Source organism: Sesamum indicum, linkage group LG2, assembly GCF_026168435.1.
Source record: "Sesamum indicum cultivar Baizhima isolate 11 linkage group LG2, ASM2616843v1, whole genome shotgun sequence".
Lineage (NCBI taxonomy): Eukaryota > Viridiplantae > Streptophyta > Magnoliopsida > Lamiales > Pedaliaceae > Sesamum > Sesamum indicum.
Genome location: NC_142658.1, coordinates 5507742 through 5526933, shown reverse-complemented (window position 1 = coordinate 5526933; position 19192 = coordinate 5507742). Strand labels below are relative to the sequence as shown.

General features: G+C 33.9%; 1 protein-coding gene across 2 annotated transcripts; it reads left to right on the top strand.

The window, feature by feature from the left end:
• The first annotated feature begins 11734 nt into the window (after positions 1–11734).
• Positions 11735–14391, top strand: LOC105155389 (caffeic acid 3-O-methyltransferase). Of its 2 annotated transcripts, none has more exons than XM_088878005.1 (4): positions 11735–12237; positions 13382–13686; positions 13764–13828; positions 14061–14208. In XM_088878005.1, the coding sequence occupies exons 1-4, from the start codon at positions 11843–11845 to the stop codon at positions 14070–14072; spliced, it is 777 nt and encodes a 258-aa protein (XP_088734131.1). In that variant the 5' UTR covers positions 11735–11842; the 3' UTR covers positions 14073–14208. The 2 variants fall into 2 exon arrangements, with proteins under 2 accessions (XP_088734131.1, XP_011069564.1); XM_011071262.3 differs by having other exon boundaries at positions 11740–12237; positions 13948–14391.
• The last annotated feature ends 4801 nt before the right edge of the window (positions 14392–19192 follow it).

Here is a 19192-nt window from a genome sequence, read left to right as displayed (position 1 = left end):
AATTGCGCACCAGGTGAATTGCAATTTCCGCAAAAAGGGAGATGTTGTCAAGAAAATGGGTCTCACTCAATGAATAGTCCTCCCTATAAAAAATTAATATTTTGGTATTCATAATAGTATTGAAAATCATATGGTGTGATGGATTGTATATGTTTAATGTGTGCCTGATATATGTTGAATTACTCTTTTATCCTCACAAGTTAAATTTTTTTACCAATGTACATCATATAGCCCCTCACTCTCGGATGGAATATGTACACACGGTGTAATATTTTGTCCGAGAGTAAACACTTTTATGAATTTAGTTAACACATGGGAGTGAAGGGTGGGTAGTCGTTTATTATTTTCAATTCATTGGGTGTGTGCGAATATGCTTAGCCAACGGTGTTTGGTGCTCGGATCGAGCTGGCGTCTAGTGGCTCGAGGTGAGGGTGCACCTCAGTCGTAGGGTGCACCAGGCGGGCGCCGTGTGCCCAGCTCGAGCTGGTGCGACAGCCAGCGCACTCCAGATCGAGGCAGGTGTACCAGCCAGCGGGGTGCACTGGTGCACCCCGAGCCCAGCTCGAGGCATTGCATCGACCTGGTGCGGGCCTCGAGCTGGGGCGCCACCCTCCAGCTCGAGGCATTTTGGGAGGTGCACTCCAGCTCGAGCTGAGGCACACCGGGGGCTCCAACTAGTGTACCAGCTGGCACGGTGCACCAGGCGGTGTACCCCGAGCCCATGCCTCGACCTAGTGCGCTACCCTCCTGCCTCGAGCTGAGGCCCTCGGGCTCGAGGCAATCTGGGAGGCGCACTCCAGCTCGAGCTGAGGCGCACCGGGGGCTCCAATTGGTGTACCAGGCGGGGCACCCCGAGCCCAGGTCGAGGCGAGCTGGCCACAAACCTGCGCGGTGCATCAGGCGGTGCGCCTCGAGCTGGGGCGCCACTCTCCAGCTCGAGGCAATCAATGCCTCGAGATTGCCTCGAGCTGGAGCTGTGGTCCGTGTCCGCTGGGAAACGCACTCGGGCGCTGGGAGGTGGGCTCGAGGCAGTGCCTCGAGCTGTGGTCCGTGTTCGCTAGGAGGCGCACTCAGGCTCGAGGAATGCCTCGAGCTAGTGCACCACCCCCGGGCTCGAGGCATTGGCTCGAGCTGGACGGAGTGCACCAGGTGGTGCAGCTTCGGCTTGAGTCTTAAGTATTGGGAGGAGGTGTTTATTTTTGCATCCCCTGGGTTTTGAACTCAGGTCAAAAGGGTGGTAAGTGGGAACTCCTACAACTACACCATCAAATATTTTTTGATAATATTTGCTCTCATTCTCTATTAGTAGAGGTTGTTCAGAATTCATTCATCTTTTGCGCCGAATTCTTTCATTTGTTTTGAGAAATTCGGCGTCATCTTTAAGAGATGAGATTCCCCGTAAACAATTCTTACATTTGGTAACGGAGCCCCCTAAGATTTTGGAGAGGGTGAAGCGGCGCAAAAATTTTTTCTTTTTTTTTTTTTTTAAAGACGTAGTCTCTTGGGTGATTTCTTCACCATCCACGGTTGAAGATTTTGGTAGGTGATCCGATAGTATTCTATATTCATAAATGTGGTCACTGCACTTACTAAGCTATTGTTTTGTTCTCTTAAAATTTATATTCGTCAGATATTGCCTTAAGAGATGTTTTTGCTCATGTCCCGGAGTTAGATTTTTACCAACTTCGGAGGGGGGGGCAAAATTTTTCGAATCCAATATTTTTATGAGGGGACATTGCCTCAAGAATTTGATAAGGGGATGTTGCCTCAAAGGATACTTCATGTCCCAGAGTCGGTCTTTTACCAACTTCAAAGGGATGTAAAGTTTCAGGGGGGACATTATCGACGAGAATCTCAATGAAAGTTCCATTTAGGGGGTCCAGGGGCAATAGCGACTTTTGTCTGTATGACAATGACGATTTTTCCCTCTAGGGTCCTCGTGAAACTTCAAGGATCTCTACGTCTAAATTCATTTTGTTTGTTGGTACTACGACAAGAAAACTAACTTCATTATTTAAAATTCGAAGTACAATATTTTTTGGAAAATCAAAAGAGGAGAAAGATATGTTGAGCTACTACTCGAATTTTCTCCTATTACAAGTGAATAGCTAAAAACTAATTTTTTCGCTACGTGAACTCTGAGTTACTCCTTCGTGGCTTGTTGATCTTTTTGAGGTTACGGGATGACTCATGTGGTGGGATAGTTATCGTCACGAGGAGTTGGCACATTCGACCCACGGTCAAACTGGCGTCCTTATAGATAGTGGTAGACATATTCCTTTAAGTGTCCCCGCTGGATCAAGTTTTCTATCTCATTCTTCAGATGATGGCATTCCTCAGTCGTGTGTCCCCTGTCCCGGTGAAAACGACAATACTTATCGGATTTGAGTCTCTTGGGGTTATCTTTCATCTTTGCCGGCCATTGACTGATTAGCCCTTGCTGTTCCGCCACCATTAATATCTTCCCCCTGGGAGCATTCAAGGGGGTATAGTGAGCAAACCCCGCCGGAGGTACATGCTTGCATTCCTCTTTCTTTTTCGGCTCCTTTTTCTCTTCCCAACCCTTCCTTTTACCGCTAAGGGAAGGATCTAAAGCATTAGACTCCTCAATCCGAATGTATTTCTGGGAACGTACAAGCAAATCTTCCATAGTGCTATGGGGCTTGCCGGCTATGGACTCCTTGAATCTTCCGGGTAGCAGGTTCTCTTGGATAGTACTAGCCAACAACTCATGATTAACATGGGGAACTTCGTGCACTACGTCCACGAATCTTTGGATGTAGTCTCTCAAAGTTTCGCCCTCCCTTTAGCGAATGACGAATAGAGACGCGGCCGTTTTCGGAACTTTCTTGTTCATGGAGAAGTGATGCAAGAAACGTTGAACCAACTGCTCGAGGCTAGAAATAGTTCCATCGGGCAGTTGGTTAAACCAGGCTAATGCACGTTTCGACAGCGTAATGCGAAAGACCTTGCAGTAACCGGCGTCACTCAGATCGTACCAATCAATCTTAGCATAAAATTTGTCTAAGTGTTCTTGTGGGTCTCCTGTTCCATCATATTCTGATAGATTCGAGATCTTGAGGCCTGCTGGGAGCGCTTCGGCTAGAATGTTCGGGGCAAAGGGGCTACGTCTTGGAAGAGCTACGGCTAATGACAAGTAGGAATCCTCGACTCCCTTAGGTGGTGGGGGAGCGGAAAATTCTCAATTGCGGAGATTATGACCTTGAGTTTGTGCAACTTCAGGCATAGAGATCTTGCTGATCAGTTCCTCCCGCCTCTGCTCCTCCTCCTCGGGAGCCGAGGATAATTCTCGACTTCTGCGAGGGGAAGGAGGGGGTGGGTTCGCAGGTTGTCGCGCTGCAAATTGGGCTACGGCTTGAGCCGCCGCTCGAGTAGATGCTCGCGTATCAGGGAGAGCAAAGCTTCTTGCGTCAGTTGGATCATCGGTTCTTAGGGTGGAGTTTTCGGGGGGAGTGCTCTCTTGGGAGGAATCTCCCCATTGAGGGGTATTTGCTCATGCGTCAGGGGGGTTACCTAATACATCCTGGGGTGGTGACTGTTCACGAGGCGGGTCTTGTTCCGCCAAGACTCGAGACCTAGTTTGCATACTCAGTGCCGAGATAAAGTTTCCCACAGACAGCGCCAATGATGTGGTTGAGGTTTTTTACTAAGGGATAAAATCGAGAATTTTACCTCGGCACAATTGCGCACCAGGTGAATTGCAATTTCCATAAAAAGGGAGATGTTATCAAGAAAAATGGGTCTCACTCAATGAATAGTCCTCCCTATAAAAAATTAATATTTTGATATTTATAGTAGTATTGGAAATCATATGGTGTGATGAGTTGTATATATTTAATGTGTGCCTCATATATGTTGAATTACTCTTTTGTCCTCACAAGTTAATATTTTTTACCAATGTACATCAATTATATACGAAAATTATATATTGCACTTTCTATAATTAAATTTTAGTTCCCATCATTGAGTAATGAAAGAAAGGAAGCAAGCTGAACACACTTGAAGCTGGAAGCTATAGCCTAAACTGAAGGCACTGTTATAAGAAATGCTTAAAGTTGTAGTTTGCGTCACACGTTTTTTTGCCATTTTATGTAGCACTTTTATTAGTTCAGATAAGTTGTGACAGGTTTTTAGCACTTGTTTAAGTTAGAATTGCACTCACAGTTCTCCATTGGTGCTTAGTAGCGGTTGAGACAAGTCAACTAATATACTCTTTCCCAAATTCAGAAATTACAAGAAACAACGGTTGCACTTTGCTTATGTTCATACTTCATCTTCTTTTATGATATCAGAAATTACGTAGGACTTATAGTTTTATTAGAAATTTACGTATTTTAGTATTTGATTTTATCAGGTAACTAGTTAGTATAAATAGAGCATGTAATCTCTAATTCGGGGATCTCTCTCTTTCTCTCTCTCTCAACTAAAATTTTTTTCGTTCTTTTATGTGTTCTTGTGTAGTATGCTCGACTAATTTACTGTTTTTTGACTTAAGATACGGTAATGCCTGATTTCTACACATTATGAGATCTAATTCATGCTTTATACTTTTATTTATGTATATATTTGTGTTCTTTATGCTTTCATCACAAATAATCTTATTTATGAATAATAAGGTCCATTGTTCATTATCAAGAATATTTGTCTAGTCAATTGGACTTGCAAATCTGTAATTATTTGTTTAGTCCAATAATTAGTGTCAACACAATACAGTTCATTATGTCTCAGTAATCGATTATTTTATGAAAAATGCACAATCTATCTTAAATGAATCCTCGTAGAAATTTGTTGGTTAGAATTGGACCTTTCAGATTTCTAATATTGCTGGCAGATTAAATCTTGAAAATATTCCCAAGATTGTCTATTGATTAGGGAATTAGTCAATGGACGTTCTTCGGCTAACAAAACAGTAAGAAAATGTGAGGCTATTAGTTCGTACCAATGAACATAATCAAATTATATATTTTGAATTATTGTCATATTTGCATCGATGATCAACAGTAGAATCGGGCTTGATCCTATCTTTGACTAAAAATCCTTTCCCGTATTTATTCATCTTTTAGAATTTATATTCTAGTTAGAACTTTGAACGAACCCTCCGTCCCCCCTTTTTATTTGAATGAATGAATTTAGAACCAATCTTTATGTATTTGACCCTACTCACTACTTTCACAAGTTCTGGTAGAAAATTATTTTTAAAAAATTATTTCTTCTTAGATATTATTTTCATTTACTCCGAAAGGAAGCCAAGCAACAAATCAAAGAGTCTTCTACTAAGGTTGGGAGACGGTTGACAGAAGTATCATAAACATTCACCTAGTTTTTAATGTCATCGACCCTTGCTAGACGGTCACCTATGATGACAGGCGCTTTAATTATTGATTAATTAGAAATAATTAATTTAATTTAATTTAATTAATCAATTGTGTATAACACAAGCCCAAATCAAGCTGACGGTGAACCTAAAAGTCACACACAAATCACTGTGGAAGTTATGGGATTAAATCCAAAAAAAATTGAATTAATTTAATTGAATTAAATTAATTTTTGGATAATATAGAAAATACCGGCACTACCAATTCTTTTTTCCTTCACTTGATAATATTGGTACATAAGTTTATAGAAAAGATAACCAAATTGTTAAAAAGAACTATTACGTGGTCGATCATTGGTAGTATTATTTATTTTATTTAAGCTGAATAATTTAGAATAACTGTAAAATACTCATTCTGATGAATATTTTTATTAATAAGATGAATATTTTTAATAATAAGATTTTTAAATTTTTTTATATACTAAATTTATTTTAGTATAATAATAACTTGTTTATTTTTAATATAAAATAAAAAGAAAGTATTAAACAATAAAATAACAAAAATTAGTCTTTTATTCTTAATATATTTTTCTCGTATCAAATAAGAGAAAATATTTGAGATTTACTTCCCTTCCAATCATGCAAAATAACTTGAAAAAAAATTATTATTCTTTTCTTCCCCTTCCCCCTTCCCCTTTTGCTTCCATCTTCCTCTAACTTGAACTAAACGAACTCTAAACTTCAAAAAGTTACAATGGAAAAATAAAGCGGTTAAGTTTTAAAAATTATTACAATTATTAAATAATTGTATTAATTTCACAATGACTTGTAAAACTAATTGACAGTGATTTGTGTTGATTAAGTATAAATTTTTCTAATTCTAAATTTATATTGTATGCCACAAATATTTTGAGGATTCCACAAACTCAAAAAGACCACGTCAAATTTGATTGAAGTATACAAAATTCTGGGGAAAAATCCAGAGACCCCCCTCTGTGATAATAGGAATGTTCAAAAACCCCCCTATGAAAATTAAAGTATCAAATACCCCCCCTATGATATAAAATAAAGTTCAAAAAACTCCCTCCGTACAAAAATTGGGCCACACGCGCTTTGACTGCGATTTTTCTATAAAATACCTTTTTTTTGATATTTTTGCCCTTCTCTCACATTTAACATATAATATTATATATATGTATTTAAGAATTAAATATTATTTTATACAATAATTATTTAATTAAAATATGATATATTTCAATTAAAAACAAAATATTATTTTATATAATAATTACTTAATTATTTATATAATAAAATATTATTTTAATTAAATTAAAATTAATTTTATATATAATTTTAAAAAAAAAAAAAACAGCGGCGGCGTCGTCGCCGCCTCTGCTGAAGAGGAGGGCCGGCACGCTCCTCGGCCGTCGCCCAACGCAGCAAGGGTGACGGCCGTCGCCCATCATCTGGGCGACGCGGTCGCCCTCCATTTCTGGGCGATCTGGGCGACCGGCGTCGCCCAAATGGGCGCCGGGGGAGGGAAGGGGAGGGGGAGATGTGCTGGGAGCATACGGGAGGGGGGAGGGGGGAGGGAAGGGGGGGTTTGGAGGTGGAAGGGGTGGGGGAGGGGGGAAGAAGATGGAGGTGGGGTGGGCCTGGTGGGGGTTGGGGGTGGGAGGAATGGGGTATAATTGTTATTTTTTATTTTTTTTTATAAATTATAGTTATATGTATTATAAATATATGTTAAAAATTATAAATTAAAATAATTATATATTAATAAGCCTAGTTGACCAGTTTGACTAGAAGGGTATTTTAGTCATTGTCTCTAAAAAAATAGATTCAAATTGACCAGGGGGCGGTGTGATTATTTATTGATAACCTAGAGGTGATTTTTGATATTAAAAATTTTATAAGGGTTTTTTTTATATTTTGTTATATCACAGGGGGCAAAATGGATTTAACCCCAAAATTCTGAGAAAATTGTAAGAATTTCATATGTTACATTCTTGAGTATCAAGGTACGTTTTAAATAAGTTACTAATTATTTAAATAGTATAAATTGAGCATTATCAAGAGTATATATATATATATATACATATATTAACTTTATTACAATCCTTATATGTCTGAGTCAAAAAAATTAATAGTGTATCGAATTAAAATTTTCCAGACCGAAATGCAATCTAATGGGAAGTCCCCCCAATACAAAAAGAAATATTGTTTTATAAAAAAATTGTGACCGAACCTTATAGAATTCTGACTTGTATTCAATTTTTGCAATGATATTTAGGACGGCCAATGACCCTGTAGCATCCTTTTCGCTATAAGGTCTATATCTACCCTAAACGTCATATTTATAATAATTCTTGTGTTTATATATATAAATGCACATAATCATCTAATCAATATGCATACGTAATCACAACGTCATAACGACATAGTCAACCTACAACATCACATTTATACGTATCAAACACCACAAATAAAGAGAACATATATAGATAATACTAATTATTTATTTACCTCGACCTTACAACGCCTTTATCTATCCAATAGGTAGTGGTTTGGTCTTTTCACTTTACCCCCGTATCCTATAATGAGTTATACCACACACAATTAATATATTGAGAATATCGTAATTTCTTTTAAATATAATATTGAATATCATTTGTACAATTTCTAATAATTCTTTAATATACCATTTCTATCGAAGTACAAATCTTCATTTTTTCACTTTTTTAACATACCATTTATTAAATATAATTTTCGGAATATTTTTATGAACTTTCTATCAATTTCCCGCTACTATACAATTTAATTAAATAACAATACGTAGAATTGCGTATTTGGTTAACAATTCTGATGGAATTGTATAAATTGGCTATAGCAACATTCAAATCTAATAAATTTAATAATCTAATTAACCAACGATATCATTTTTATATTCGATTTGATATTTAATTTGACACTATTTTAAATAGCTAAACTCGTAAAAAATTCCGATTAAATAGTACATCGCTTAGTATAAACAACATTTAATAAATGGACTAATTAAATGATATAATTATATAAATTAATAAAAATTAAAATTATGATTTCATACCTCTACTCCCTTCGGCCGAGAAAGAAATTGCAATTTGCTATGTGTGTTTTGAGTGTGTGAGGTATGTTGTGCAAGTGTGTGTGTTACAACAAAAAAAATGATAAAGAGAGTGAGGCGGGGAGAATTTATTTAAAAAATGCAGAAAAAAAAAGTTAGAAAAGTAAAGTTCTTTAGAAAGATTTAGAAAATTAAGTGGCATCGCCGTGCCACAATTTTTATTTAAAAAAAAAAAATCCACAATGTCACCGCCGTGACATTGTTTCTAAAAAAGAAAATTTTTTAATCGTCACCGCGGTTTCAACCGCGGTGACAACTTTTTAATTTTTTTTTTAAATTATTTTATTGCACGATGAATTGCTGCTAATTTCTTGTTAAAATTTTGACATCATCATAGCGAGTTGTCAACCATCAAATATACCGTTCGACTCCCTTTGATGAGACGAACATTTCCTCAATAATAATTTCAAGTTTTATTAATCGTAAATAATGAATTTTTAGCACGACCATCGCACCTTTCGACCGTCGATTCATCGCTATCGGAGCAACCTACAATCACGGACCACCACCACTAGACTCACCTCGACCTAACGGTTTTAACGAGACCAACCTAGTTCAATTTTATTAAATATTTATTGAGATATGAAAATTTGAAGATTTTTCACCGAAAATTCGCGCTGAAGACATTTCTCCACCGTTAGGACGAATCACAGATTAAGACCATAGGTGTTCGAATCCCGTCGTCCAGAGGATTCCAACAAGACCAATTTTGCTCAATTTCATCAAGTATTTGTTTGTTCAATTGAAATACATATGTTTTAAAATAGTTATAATTTTATTAAATTCTATTTATTAATTAATAATACTATTTATAATAAATAATTAATTAATAATATTATTTATAATAAATAATTAATAATTAAATTTATAATTAATTAATAATACTATTTATAAAAATAATTAATAAATAATACTATTTATAATTAATTATTAATTAATAATTAATAATACTATTTAGACTAGTCTTGCTCAATTTCATCAAGTATTAGTTGAGAATTGAAAATTTGGAGATTTTTCCACCAAAAATTCGCTGAAACTGTTTGCTAAATTCATTTTCTTTTTTTTTGTTTGTTCAATTAAAATACATATATTTTAAAATATTTATTATTTTATTAAATTCTATTTTCATGCCTTATTAAGGGGTTTATAATTTATAACTAATCTTGGAATACCTCTTTCAATTTCAGAATGTTTATTAACATAAAAAGCAGTACATGACCATGGGGATTGAGAAGGACTTATTAATCTTTTTTGTAAAAGGGATTCAATTTCTTTTTTACATAATTCTAAATATTCAGAATTCATCTGACAAGGCCTCGCCTTAGTAGGTATATTCTTTTCATCAAAAGAATCTTCATAAGTTAAAGAAACTATATGTTTTTTCCTATCCCAAAAAGTATTAGGATGATCATTATAAATTTCTAAGGAGAATTGATTTTTTAATAGACTAATTTTATCCTATAATTTAGGATTCTTTAATTAAACTTTTTTCAAAATACCATTTACGTCCTTCTTAATTTTCTTAAGTAATATAAATTGTCCCAAAATATTATAACGAACTCCAATTTAATTTATTCAAGTTCTATTATATTCCAATTATGACCCATAATTTATTTACCAATTAACTAAGTTTCATAAAAATTTATCAATTAATCTCCCAATTATATAATATAATTTTTGGGGCGTAACATACCCGTTGAGATAAGCTGATACTACAAGTTTTCTTAAGATACGTAATATAAATGCTTCAAGACTAAAACAAAAATTCAAATCGAGAGTTCATATGAAATTCTCCTGAATAAGTCGAGACTACAAACTTTATCGATGCACGCACTATGATATCCCGAAGCTAATAAACATCATTAGACAAAATTCTAATCATTTATATAACTTTGCATTAAAATTACTATCATCACATACTGAAAAATCATGGAAGCATTATCCCCCCCCCCCCCCCCCCCCCAAACAGGCAAGGCTAAGCCCTATAATTGTTCTCTTCCTAAACCCGAATTAATAAACTTGCTTCTAGATACCTATGCATCTATTAAATTATACTTTCAATAATTAAATACTAGAAAATTCATAAAAAGTTAGTCCAGGTCCAAAAAGAATAATTTTATCCCTCCTCGACTCAGAGAGCCTCGAGAAATAAAACTTGTTTTTATAAGAAATTTTAACCAATAAGACAAACTCTTTTTTTTATCAATATAAGGTTTAGTCTTACTCAATAGTAGGCCTCGTCAAAAGTTTATATTTATCATTTAATGCATGTATTCACGGGCACAATTTGAAAGGAGAATAGTAAATTTTTAGATATTACAAAACTTTAAATACAATCTCAATAACAGATTAGTGACTCTAATAATCACATAGCTATATAACTCACATTTCAAGACACCATTGAGGACTTACCCAATACGACAGGCGGCACATCTTATGATTCAAGTTGACTAATCATATTTTGTGACTTATCTCCTGAAAAATGTATGATAAAAAATGAATTGTCGACTCTATAAACATAGCTAATTAATTAGCTAACACACACACCCAAATGCATTAAGATCCATTTCATACAATGACACCAACCCAGCGCTATCGACAGCCCTCTTGATCCGTCACCTACCCAAGGGCTATAAGCGCATTCAAAATGTTTCCAAAGACTTACATTATATCTTGAACTATTATGTATTAATTTAACTTTAATTATTTTAAAATTTACTATATTTTATTACTTAAAGACTACACCGAGATATGTTCTTAAATTATTGTAAATTCGATTTTAAGTATTCTGATAATCACTTACTTGTTATCAATGAAAAAGTTTTAATAATATATATTCTTCTTTTTTGTTAATCTCAATATCTTATTTTTGTTAGAATATTGAAATCGTCAAATCACCTGAAATTATATTTTTTAATTTTGGTCTTAAATTGACAATTTAAAAAGTTATGTCAACGCCTGAACGGAACAACTACTTTTTTTTATTTCATGCAAACGACGACTTGTGAACATTTCCGGTTGAGCGCCGCAGTTAATTAAGTAACTATGGCCAATAACATTTCAGTATGCTGAGTCATGTATTGAGTAGCTGATTAAATTAAAAAGATTAGTGATTGTATTGAAAAAGACAAGTACCTAAAATCCATATATGGTTGGTTCCAAATTTTATTAATTATATTATGGTCAAGAAACTTGCAGAACAGACTGCTCTAATTAATATTTTTATTCATGTAATTATTGATATTCTTCTACGTATACATATATCTTTCATCTTAGCTCTCATCGTCTTCCCTCTCAACTCGCATAAGCAGAAAACAGCTTCTGACTTAATTTAAGCTGCTACAATGGAAAACTACAAGCATGGGGAAGATGAGGAAGCAGGTGTGCTGGCCTTGGCTGCTTGTGTCTCTCATATCTTCCCCATGGCTTTGGACGCCGCCATTCAACTTGACCTCTTCGAGATCATCGCCCGGGCCGGCGGTGGCGCCCAACTCTCTGCTTCTGATATTGTCTGCCAACTTCCGACCAGCCACGATGGAGCAGCCGCCGTGCTTGATAGCCTGCTCCGGCTGCTGGCCACCCACTCTTTTCTTACTTGTTCTGTGAACAGACTTGAGAATGGAGGGACTGAAAGGCGTTATGGACTTGCTCCGGCGGGAAAGTTCTTCGTCGGAGATGAGAATGGGGTGTCATTTGCTCAGCTTCGAGCAATGACTGGTCTAATTAGAAAACATTTCAGGTATGTTTCTTAAATGGGAAAATTACTATTTAATTTAATAAGTATATTGTTGTCTGACCAATTCCAACTTAGGTTAGAATTTACCAAATGAATGTTTGTAAGTTGCAATAGTACCTTTTTTAGTGAGAGAAATACATATATATAATTAAATTTAGGAATAATTACACATTTCTCTTCTAAGATTTGATGCAATTACACGTGGATCCCTTGTGGTTTGAAAAATTATATTTTAACACCTAGAAGTTTTGCTCTTATATAACAAATAAGTCCCTCCGTTATTCAAAATTCACCGAATTTGCTAATATTAACAAAAAGATCAAAAAAAAAATCTATATTTACCCTCCATTGATTTATTGCTAATTTATTGAATGCCAAATAAATAATTTTATGATCAAGTTACCCTTATATATTTTCATTCACAGTTATAAGTATAATTTAGCTCGAAAAAAATTATACGAGCTGCAGTAAGTTACAATAAATCAATCGAGGGTAAATATCAATTTTCATTCAATTTTTTTTAAAAGTACAGGGTATCAGTGAATTTTGACCGACAGATGACTTATTATTTAAATAAAAACAAATCTCAAAGGTGTTAGATGAAAATTTTCAAACTACAAGGGGTTATATAATTATACCAAATCTTATAAGATGAGAGTGTAATTATTTCTTAAATTTATACTGAAATCCTTAAGTTTTGAACTTTAAAAAGCTACGTATTTTCTTCTATACATCGGATGGATGAATTGGTATTTGCAATGTTAAAAATAATCGTTAGGGATGTCAATGTGATTTTTTAAAATATTTGGTAAATATATATACCTAGAATTGTAAACTCCTTCTAAAGTTCTAAACAATAATGGCAATACAAACTTTATGTAAGTAGTATAATTTTGAATTGACAGATGATTGGAACTTTTTGTACAAAATACTTCTTAGCTATGTGATCGATTATTTTTATTGAATTGTATATTAATCACATAATAAGCCTGATGTCTAATCATGTGATTGACTTAGAAACAAACTCAATTTAAATTAAAATTTTCCTCCATAACTATATGGAATTTCGAAGTTGGAGGAATAATACTTATTTTTTACCTAACTAAAGTCATTTATCATTAAAATTTTAAATTTTTTTATCGTGCAGTTTAAAAGATGCAGTTCTTGAAGGAGGAAATTTAACTGAAACAATTTATAAAAAATCTAACTACGAAGTAATATTGTCGAATCCGGAAATTACTAAGGTGATGTACGACGCCATGAAAGCCCATTCGACGGTGCTCATGAAAAAAATTGTCCAAGTATATGATGGTTTTTCGAGTTTGAGTTCAATAGTGGATGTTGGTGGTTGTACGGGTGCTGCTGTTGGTATCATCGTTGCAAAGTATCCTCATATTAAGGGCATTAACTTTGATTTACCACAAGTTGTGAAAAACGCCCCATCCTATAATGGTGAGTTTACAAATGAAAAAATATTATTGAGAAGGAATTGAATATTTAATGGTGAAAAATGAAATATGTTATTGCAGGCGTAGAGCATATTGGTGGGGATATGTTTGTTCAAGTACCAAAAGGAGATGTCATCTTACTCAAGGTATGTTTGAACCTAAGTTTTATATTTTATCTATTAGTATTATATAATTGGTTAGTAATTGAAATTTAAAGATTATAAATGAAATTAAGTTCATATATTTATAATTTTTTTTATTACAGCATATTCTGCACAACTGGAATGACGAGAAATGCATTAAGCTGTTAAAAAATTGCTATAAAGCATTGCCAGATAAGGGAAAGTTGATTGTGATGGATTATATTCTTTCGAACAACCCAAAAACTGATGTTCATGCAAAATATGCCTCTGGCATGGACATTATCATGTTGATGAATCTGGAAGGGAAGGAAAGAACAACGGATGAGTTTGAAACCCTTGCAACAAAAGCTGAATTCACAGAGTTTAAGGTTGTTTGTGACGTGTATGGTATGTGGATAATGGAGCTCATGAAATCTATTTAAACTCATAGTTGCCAACTTATTTTCCGATTCATTATTCTCCAGAACGTATGAAGTGTTCTTATAAGACAATGGCTCCACCATATATGTTTGATTTTGTAATAAATTCGATTTTTCAATCCTTAATTAATATTGTTGTTGTTGTTATGCCCTCATTTGATATGTGAATATGAAAATCGTGACTAGTGTCTTTACTTTGAAGGAATTAGATAACATTCTCTTCTTAAGGATCGATCTCAAGGTCAGATGATTGAATCGGCATGAACCAACTCTAGAAACACTACAAAAAAGAGTAGGATTTAAGGCGGGTTTAAGAACAATTTTTTTCCTTTGAAATGGTTTGGAATTGATGGAATTAATTTGAACCGAATTTTAGAACGATTCACATTCCGTCCTTATAAACGGGGTTACAAATATATAGGAACGGTTAGTGAAGGACTGTTCCAATTTGACACCATCACTGTAACACATTGTTGTCGACCGTTCCTAATATTGAATTTGTGTAAAAAAAAATTCTTTTTTTAATTGGATGACATTTGGAATGGTTATTTTATTTATTTCGAGTTATTTGAACGATATTTGTAATACTCATGCCTGAATTTTGGTAAAATATTTAGGAACTGTCATTGGAACGGTTTGTATTTTTCGGAAGTCTCGATGATGGTATTGCTTGGGTTGACGCCTTTGCGAGAAATTATTTTTCTCCACATTTGTTGGTAAACCTGCCAAGTAGAAGAAAAAGGTATTAACTCGTTAGTATTAACCTTAGGGGTGTTAGTCATCGGCCTAAGCTAATCTCTCCCTCTTTTACCCAAGAGGTACTGGGTTGACTCGAATTATCAGAGGTTTACACTCCTTGTGACTCGATTATCACCATTTCACCAAAGTTTGACAATGGTCTCGTGCAAGCAGTACTTGAATCTGCCTCTACAAGTCTAGAGTCTTGTATTTTGACGGCATGTTTAGAGTCATGCTCCCACAACTCTCCAGTCATCACTGAGGGCAATGCCTTTCGAATTGGTTCTTGTAAATCGTTCTATAGCGAGGTTGAAGCCACAGTACTCCTTATTGCGATCTGGACAGTGTCAGATTAGCTCTTTGACTTGGCCAGCTACTTGGGCTTTCACCGATAACTGTTTGAACTTTTTGTCAAGCTCCTCAAGGTTCTTCCTGAGATACCTGAGCCTCAGAATGGTGGAGTTTGCTTCAGATGCCTTCATCTCTTGTCAGGAAATCTACAAGAACATTCTCTTGAGATTTTATAACGATAATATTATAGCAATAATATTAGCATTTAGCTTGCCATCTGATAATACGTGTTTTCTCAATTTTTGATTCTAATTAATTTTTCAAGAAAGCTTTAAAATTAACATTATCAACTTTTAAGATGAATTCTTTAGCAAGTAGAAATAAAGGTCATTTCTTAAAAGTCTTCTAGAATGCAAAAAACTCTTTCTCGTTGATGTGTCAAACTTGTGCCTATTATTTTGAGAACAACCCTCTTGTATATCTACAAAGTTCTTCTCCTATAGTAGTATTTTTCATGAGCACTGCTACCCATCGATAGTCATTGGCGTCCGTGTAGACCACCAATTCATTATCGTCCTGTGGAATAACAAGCTTGGGTAGGTTACTGCCAACTTGTTTAAACTCGCGAACTCTTTGAGTTTGGATTTCTTCCCATTTCCATTTTGAACTTTATGTTTCTTTCAAAAGTGGTCGAAAATCCTTTTTGTTTTTTGCAAGATTCTTAATAAAGATACTTGTAAAATTAACAACTCCCAAGAAGTTTCGCAAGTGCTTATTGTCTTTGCGTATGTCTGAGAAATTGTGGATTTTTTCCACAATATGGTCTTATAACTCAATACCTGCTTTATTAATAAGAATTCCTAAAAATTCAATTTTATTGACAGCTATAGTAGCTTTCATTTTAGAAAGCACTAATCCTTCTCTATGATATGCATCAGAATAATCTGAAGATGTTTAATATGATCTTTTATATATTTGGATGAAATAAGTATGTCGTTAATATAGACAAACATAAACTCAAAATAATCTTTGAAAAGATTATGCATTTGCTTTGAAATATCTGAAATGCATTAGCTTATTCCATTAGTAGCACATTCCAGATATATTGTTTTATAGTATAGAGAATGCAGTAAATTTCTTGATTCACTCTCCATCTTAATTTGATAAAAATCATATTTGCAATCGAATTTTAAAACTACTTTTGCACCTTTAATGCCAACAATTAAGTGCTCTCTACTCGATATATAATAACCATCAAATTCTAATATTCAATTCATTCCTTGATCCGAAAATTCGAGGAGAACAGGGAAAGAGCCTATAAAAGGAGATCAATAGGAAGCTTAGAGGATCCTCTTGGTTGAGTATAAACAATTCCTACCACGTCAATATCAAAACCAATTTTAAGGTTATTAAAATTACTCCTTTTCCCCTCTTTTGTCTTTCATTTCCCTCGGCTTGTCTTTTCTCCATTTTTCTTCTCTCTTTTCCAGCCCCCTTCTTGTAGCACCCTCTTCAGCATTATGCTGTAATACATCGAATTAGCAACACCCTCTATAATTATAACTTGTTTTATAAGAAATTTTAACCAATATGGCAACTCTTTTTTTATCAATATAATGTTTTGTCTTACTCAATAGTAAGGCTCATTAAAAGTTTATATTTATCATTTAATGTGTGTATTTATGGGCACAATCTAAAAGGAGAATCGTAAATTTTTATATATTACAAAACTTTAAATGCAATCTCAATAAAAGATTAGTGACTCTAATAATCACATAGCTATATAACTCGCATCTTAAGATGTCATTGATGACTTACCTAATACGACAGGCGGCACATTTTATGATTCAAGTTGGTTAATAATATATTGGGGGAATTTATTTAAAAAATACAGGAAAAAAGAAAAATTGAAAAAGTAATGTATTTTCGAAAAATTTAGAAAAGTAAATGGCACCGTGGTTACTCGCCGCGGTGCCACAATTTTTTAATTTAAAAAAAAAATCTCTATGTCACCGCGGTGACATTGTTTTTTTTTTAAAAAAAAAAAATTAATGTGTCACCGTGGTTTTGACAAATTTTTTTTTTTAAAGAAATTTATTTTATTTTACGACGAATTGCTGTCAACTTCTAGTTAAAATTTCGGCACCATTATGGCGAGTTGTCAACCATCAAATATACCGTTTGACTCCCCTTGATTAGACGAACATTTCCTCACAAACAATTTTAAGTTTTATCAATCGTAAATAATGAATTTTTAGCACGAACACCGCACCTTTCGACCGTCAATTCGCCGCCACCGGAGCGACCCACGATCACAAACCACCACCACTGGACTCGCCTCGACCTAACGGTTCTAACGAGACCAACCTAGTTCAATTTTATTAAATATTTGTTAAGATATGAAAATTTGAAAATTTTTTCGCCGAAAATTCGCGCTGAAGCTGTTTGCTGCCATTTCTCAACCGTCAGGATGAATCACAGATTAAGACCATAGCCGTTCCAATCATGTCGTCCAAACGATTCCAATAAGACCAATCTTGCTCAATTTCATCAAGTATTTGTTTGTTCAATTTTTAAAATAGTTATAATTTTATTAAATTCTATTTAATTAAATAATAATACTATTTATAAATAATTAATAATACTATTTACAATTAATTAATAATACTATTTATAATTAATTAAATAGAATTTAATATTGTGATGTTGAAGATTGATTAGTTTTTTCTCAATTAAAGAATTAATTTTATTTTTACATAATTCTAAGTATTCACTATTCATTTGGCATGGTCTTGCCTTAGTGGGGATGTTTGTTTCTGAAAATTCACTTTCATACGGAAGGTTAACAATATATTTTTTTCTATGCTAAAATGCATTGGGATGTTCATCACATATTTCTAGTTCAAATTTATTTTGAATCATTTTAATCTTTCCTTGTAATTTAGGATTTTTAAGTAGTTCATTTATTTGTATTAAATTTATTTTCTCCTTAATGAAGCATATTTGATTGGTCTTAGATATTATTAAATCTTTTATTTCATTTATAACCATGTCTATTAGTTGGGTGATGAATTCAAATTTTATTATTTCATTATCATAGGTTCCTATTATACCCTTTTCATTAATATTCTTTATCGGGAAAATCTTTTTAAGGAAAGGTGTTCCAAGGATAATTTCATTCGTTAAATCTTTTATTAGCAGGAAGCTTGTTGGAATACATTTTTTATTATTACATATGTAAGCTTTTGGAATTTTAAAGCTTATATTTAGTTTTTGGCCATTGGCAGATGATAAAGAGTGGGTTGTTTTTTCAAAATACCTAGTAGATATAAGTCCTTCTTTAATACAGTTAATATCTGCTCCACTGTCAATAAGAGCAGTAAATATTTTTCTAAAATTGTTATTTATTAAAAGATCCATTTTGACATTCCATTTTTGACTAGTGACTATTTCTAAAATGGATAGAAAATCATCCTCGTATTTTTCTTCTTCTATTTCATTATTCTTACTAATTTGAATCCTTTCAAGTCTATTAGAAAGAGACTGGTTGTATTTTTTAATATTTTTTTATCTTTTCTTTTAACTTTTCAACTTCAATTTTGAGATCCTCCATAGTAGAGGGGTTATCTCTAATGGTATGCTTTTCATTAAGCAATTTCTTGACTTCAGCTATTGTATATGGTTCAAAGGGTTTATTAATAGTTCTATCATAAAATGGGTTAGGCTCAGATGTGGAGGCATTATTACTATCAATCTTACTCAGGATAATGTCCCTAACTTCAGGATCCTTTATTTCCCTAAATAATTCAATAATATGATTATCAGTGAGAACATTTTCTTTTACCATTTCTTAAAATTTTGCCATTAATTCATAAAATTCTTGATGTGAATTTTCTTCCTGTCTACATGAACAAGAAGG

What these genes read in the sequence shown, in the direction of transcription:
- LOC105155389 (XM_011071262.3), top strand. Translation starts at nt 11,843, where the DNA reads ATGGAAAACTACAAGCATGGGGAAGATGAGGAAGCAGGTGTGCTGGCC. An exon ending in CTAATTAGAAAACATTTCAG is followed by an intron (nt 12,238 to 13,381) that starts GTATGTTTCTTA and finishes TTTATCGTGCAG; the next exon opens with TTTAAAAGATGCAGTTCTTG. An exon ending in GAGATGTCATCTTACTCAAG is followed by an intron (nt 13,829 to 13,947) that starts GTATGTTTGAAC and finishes TTTTTATTACAG; the next exon opens with CATATTCTGCACAACTGGAA.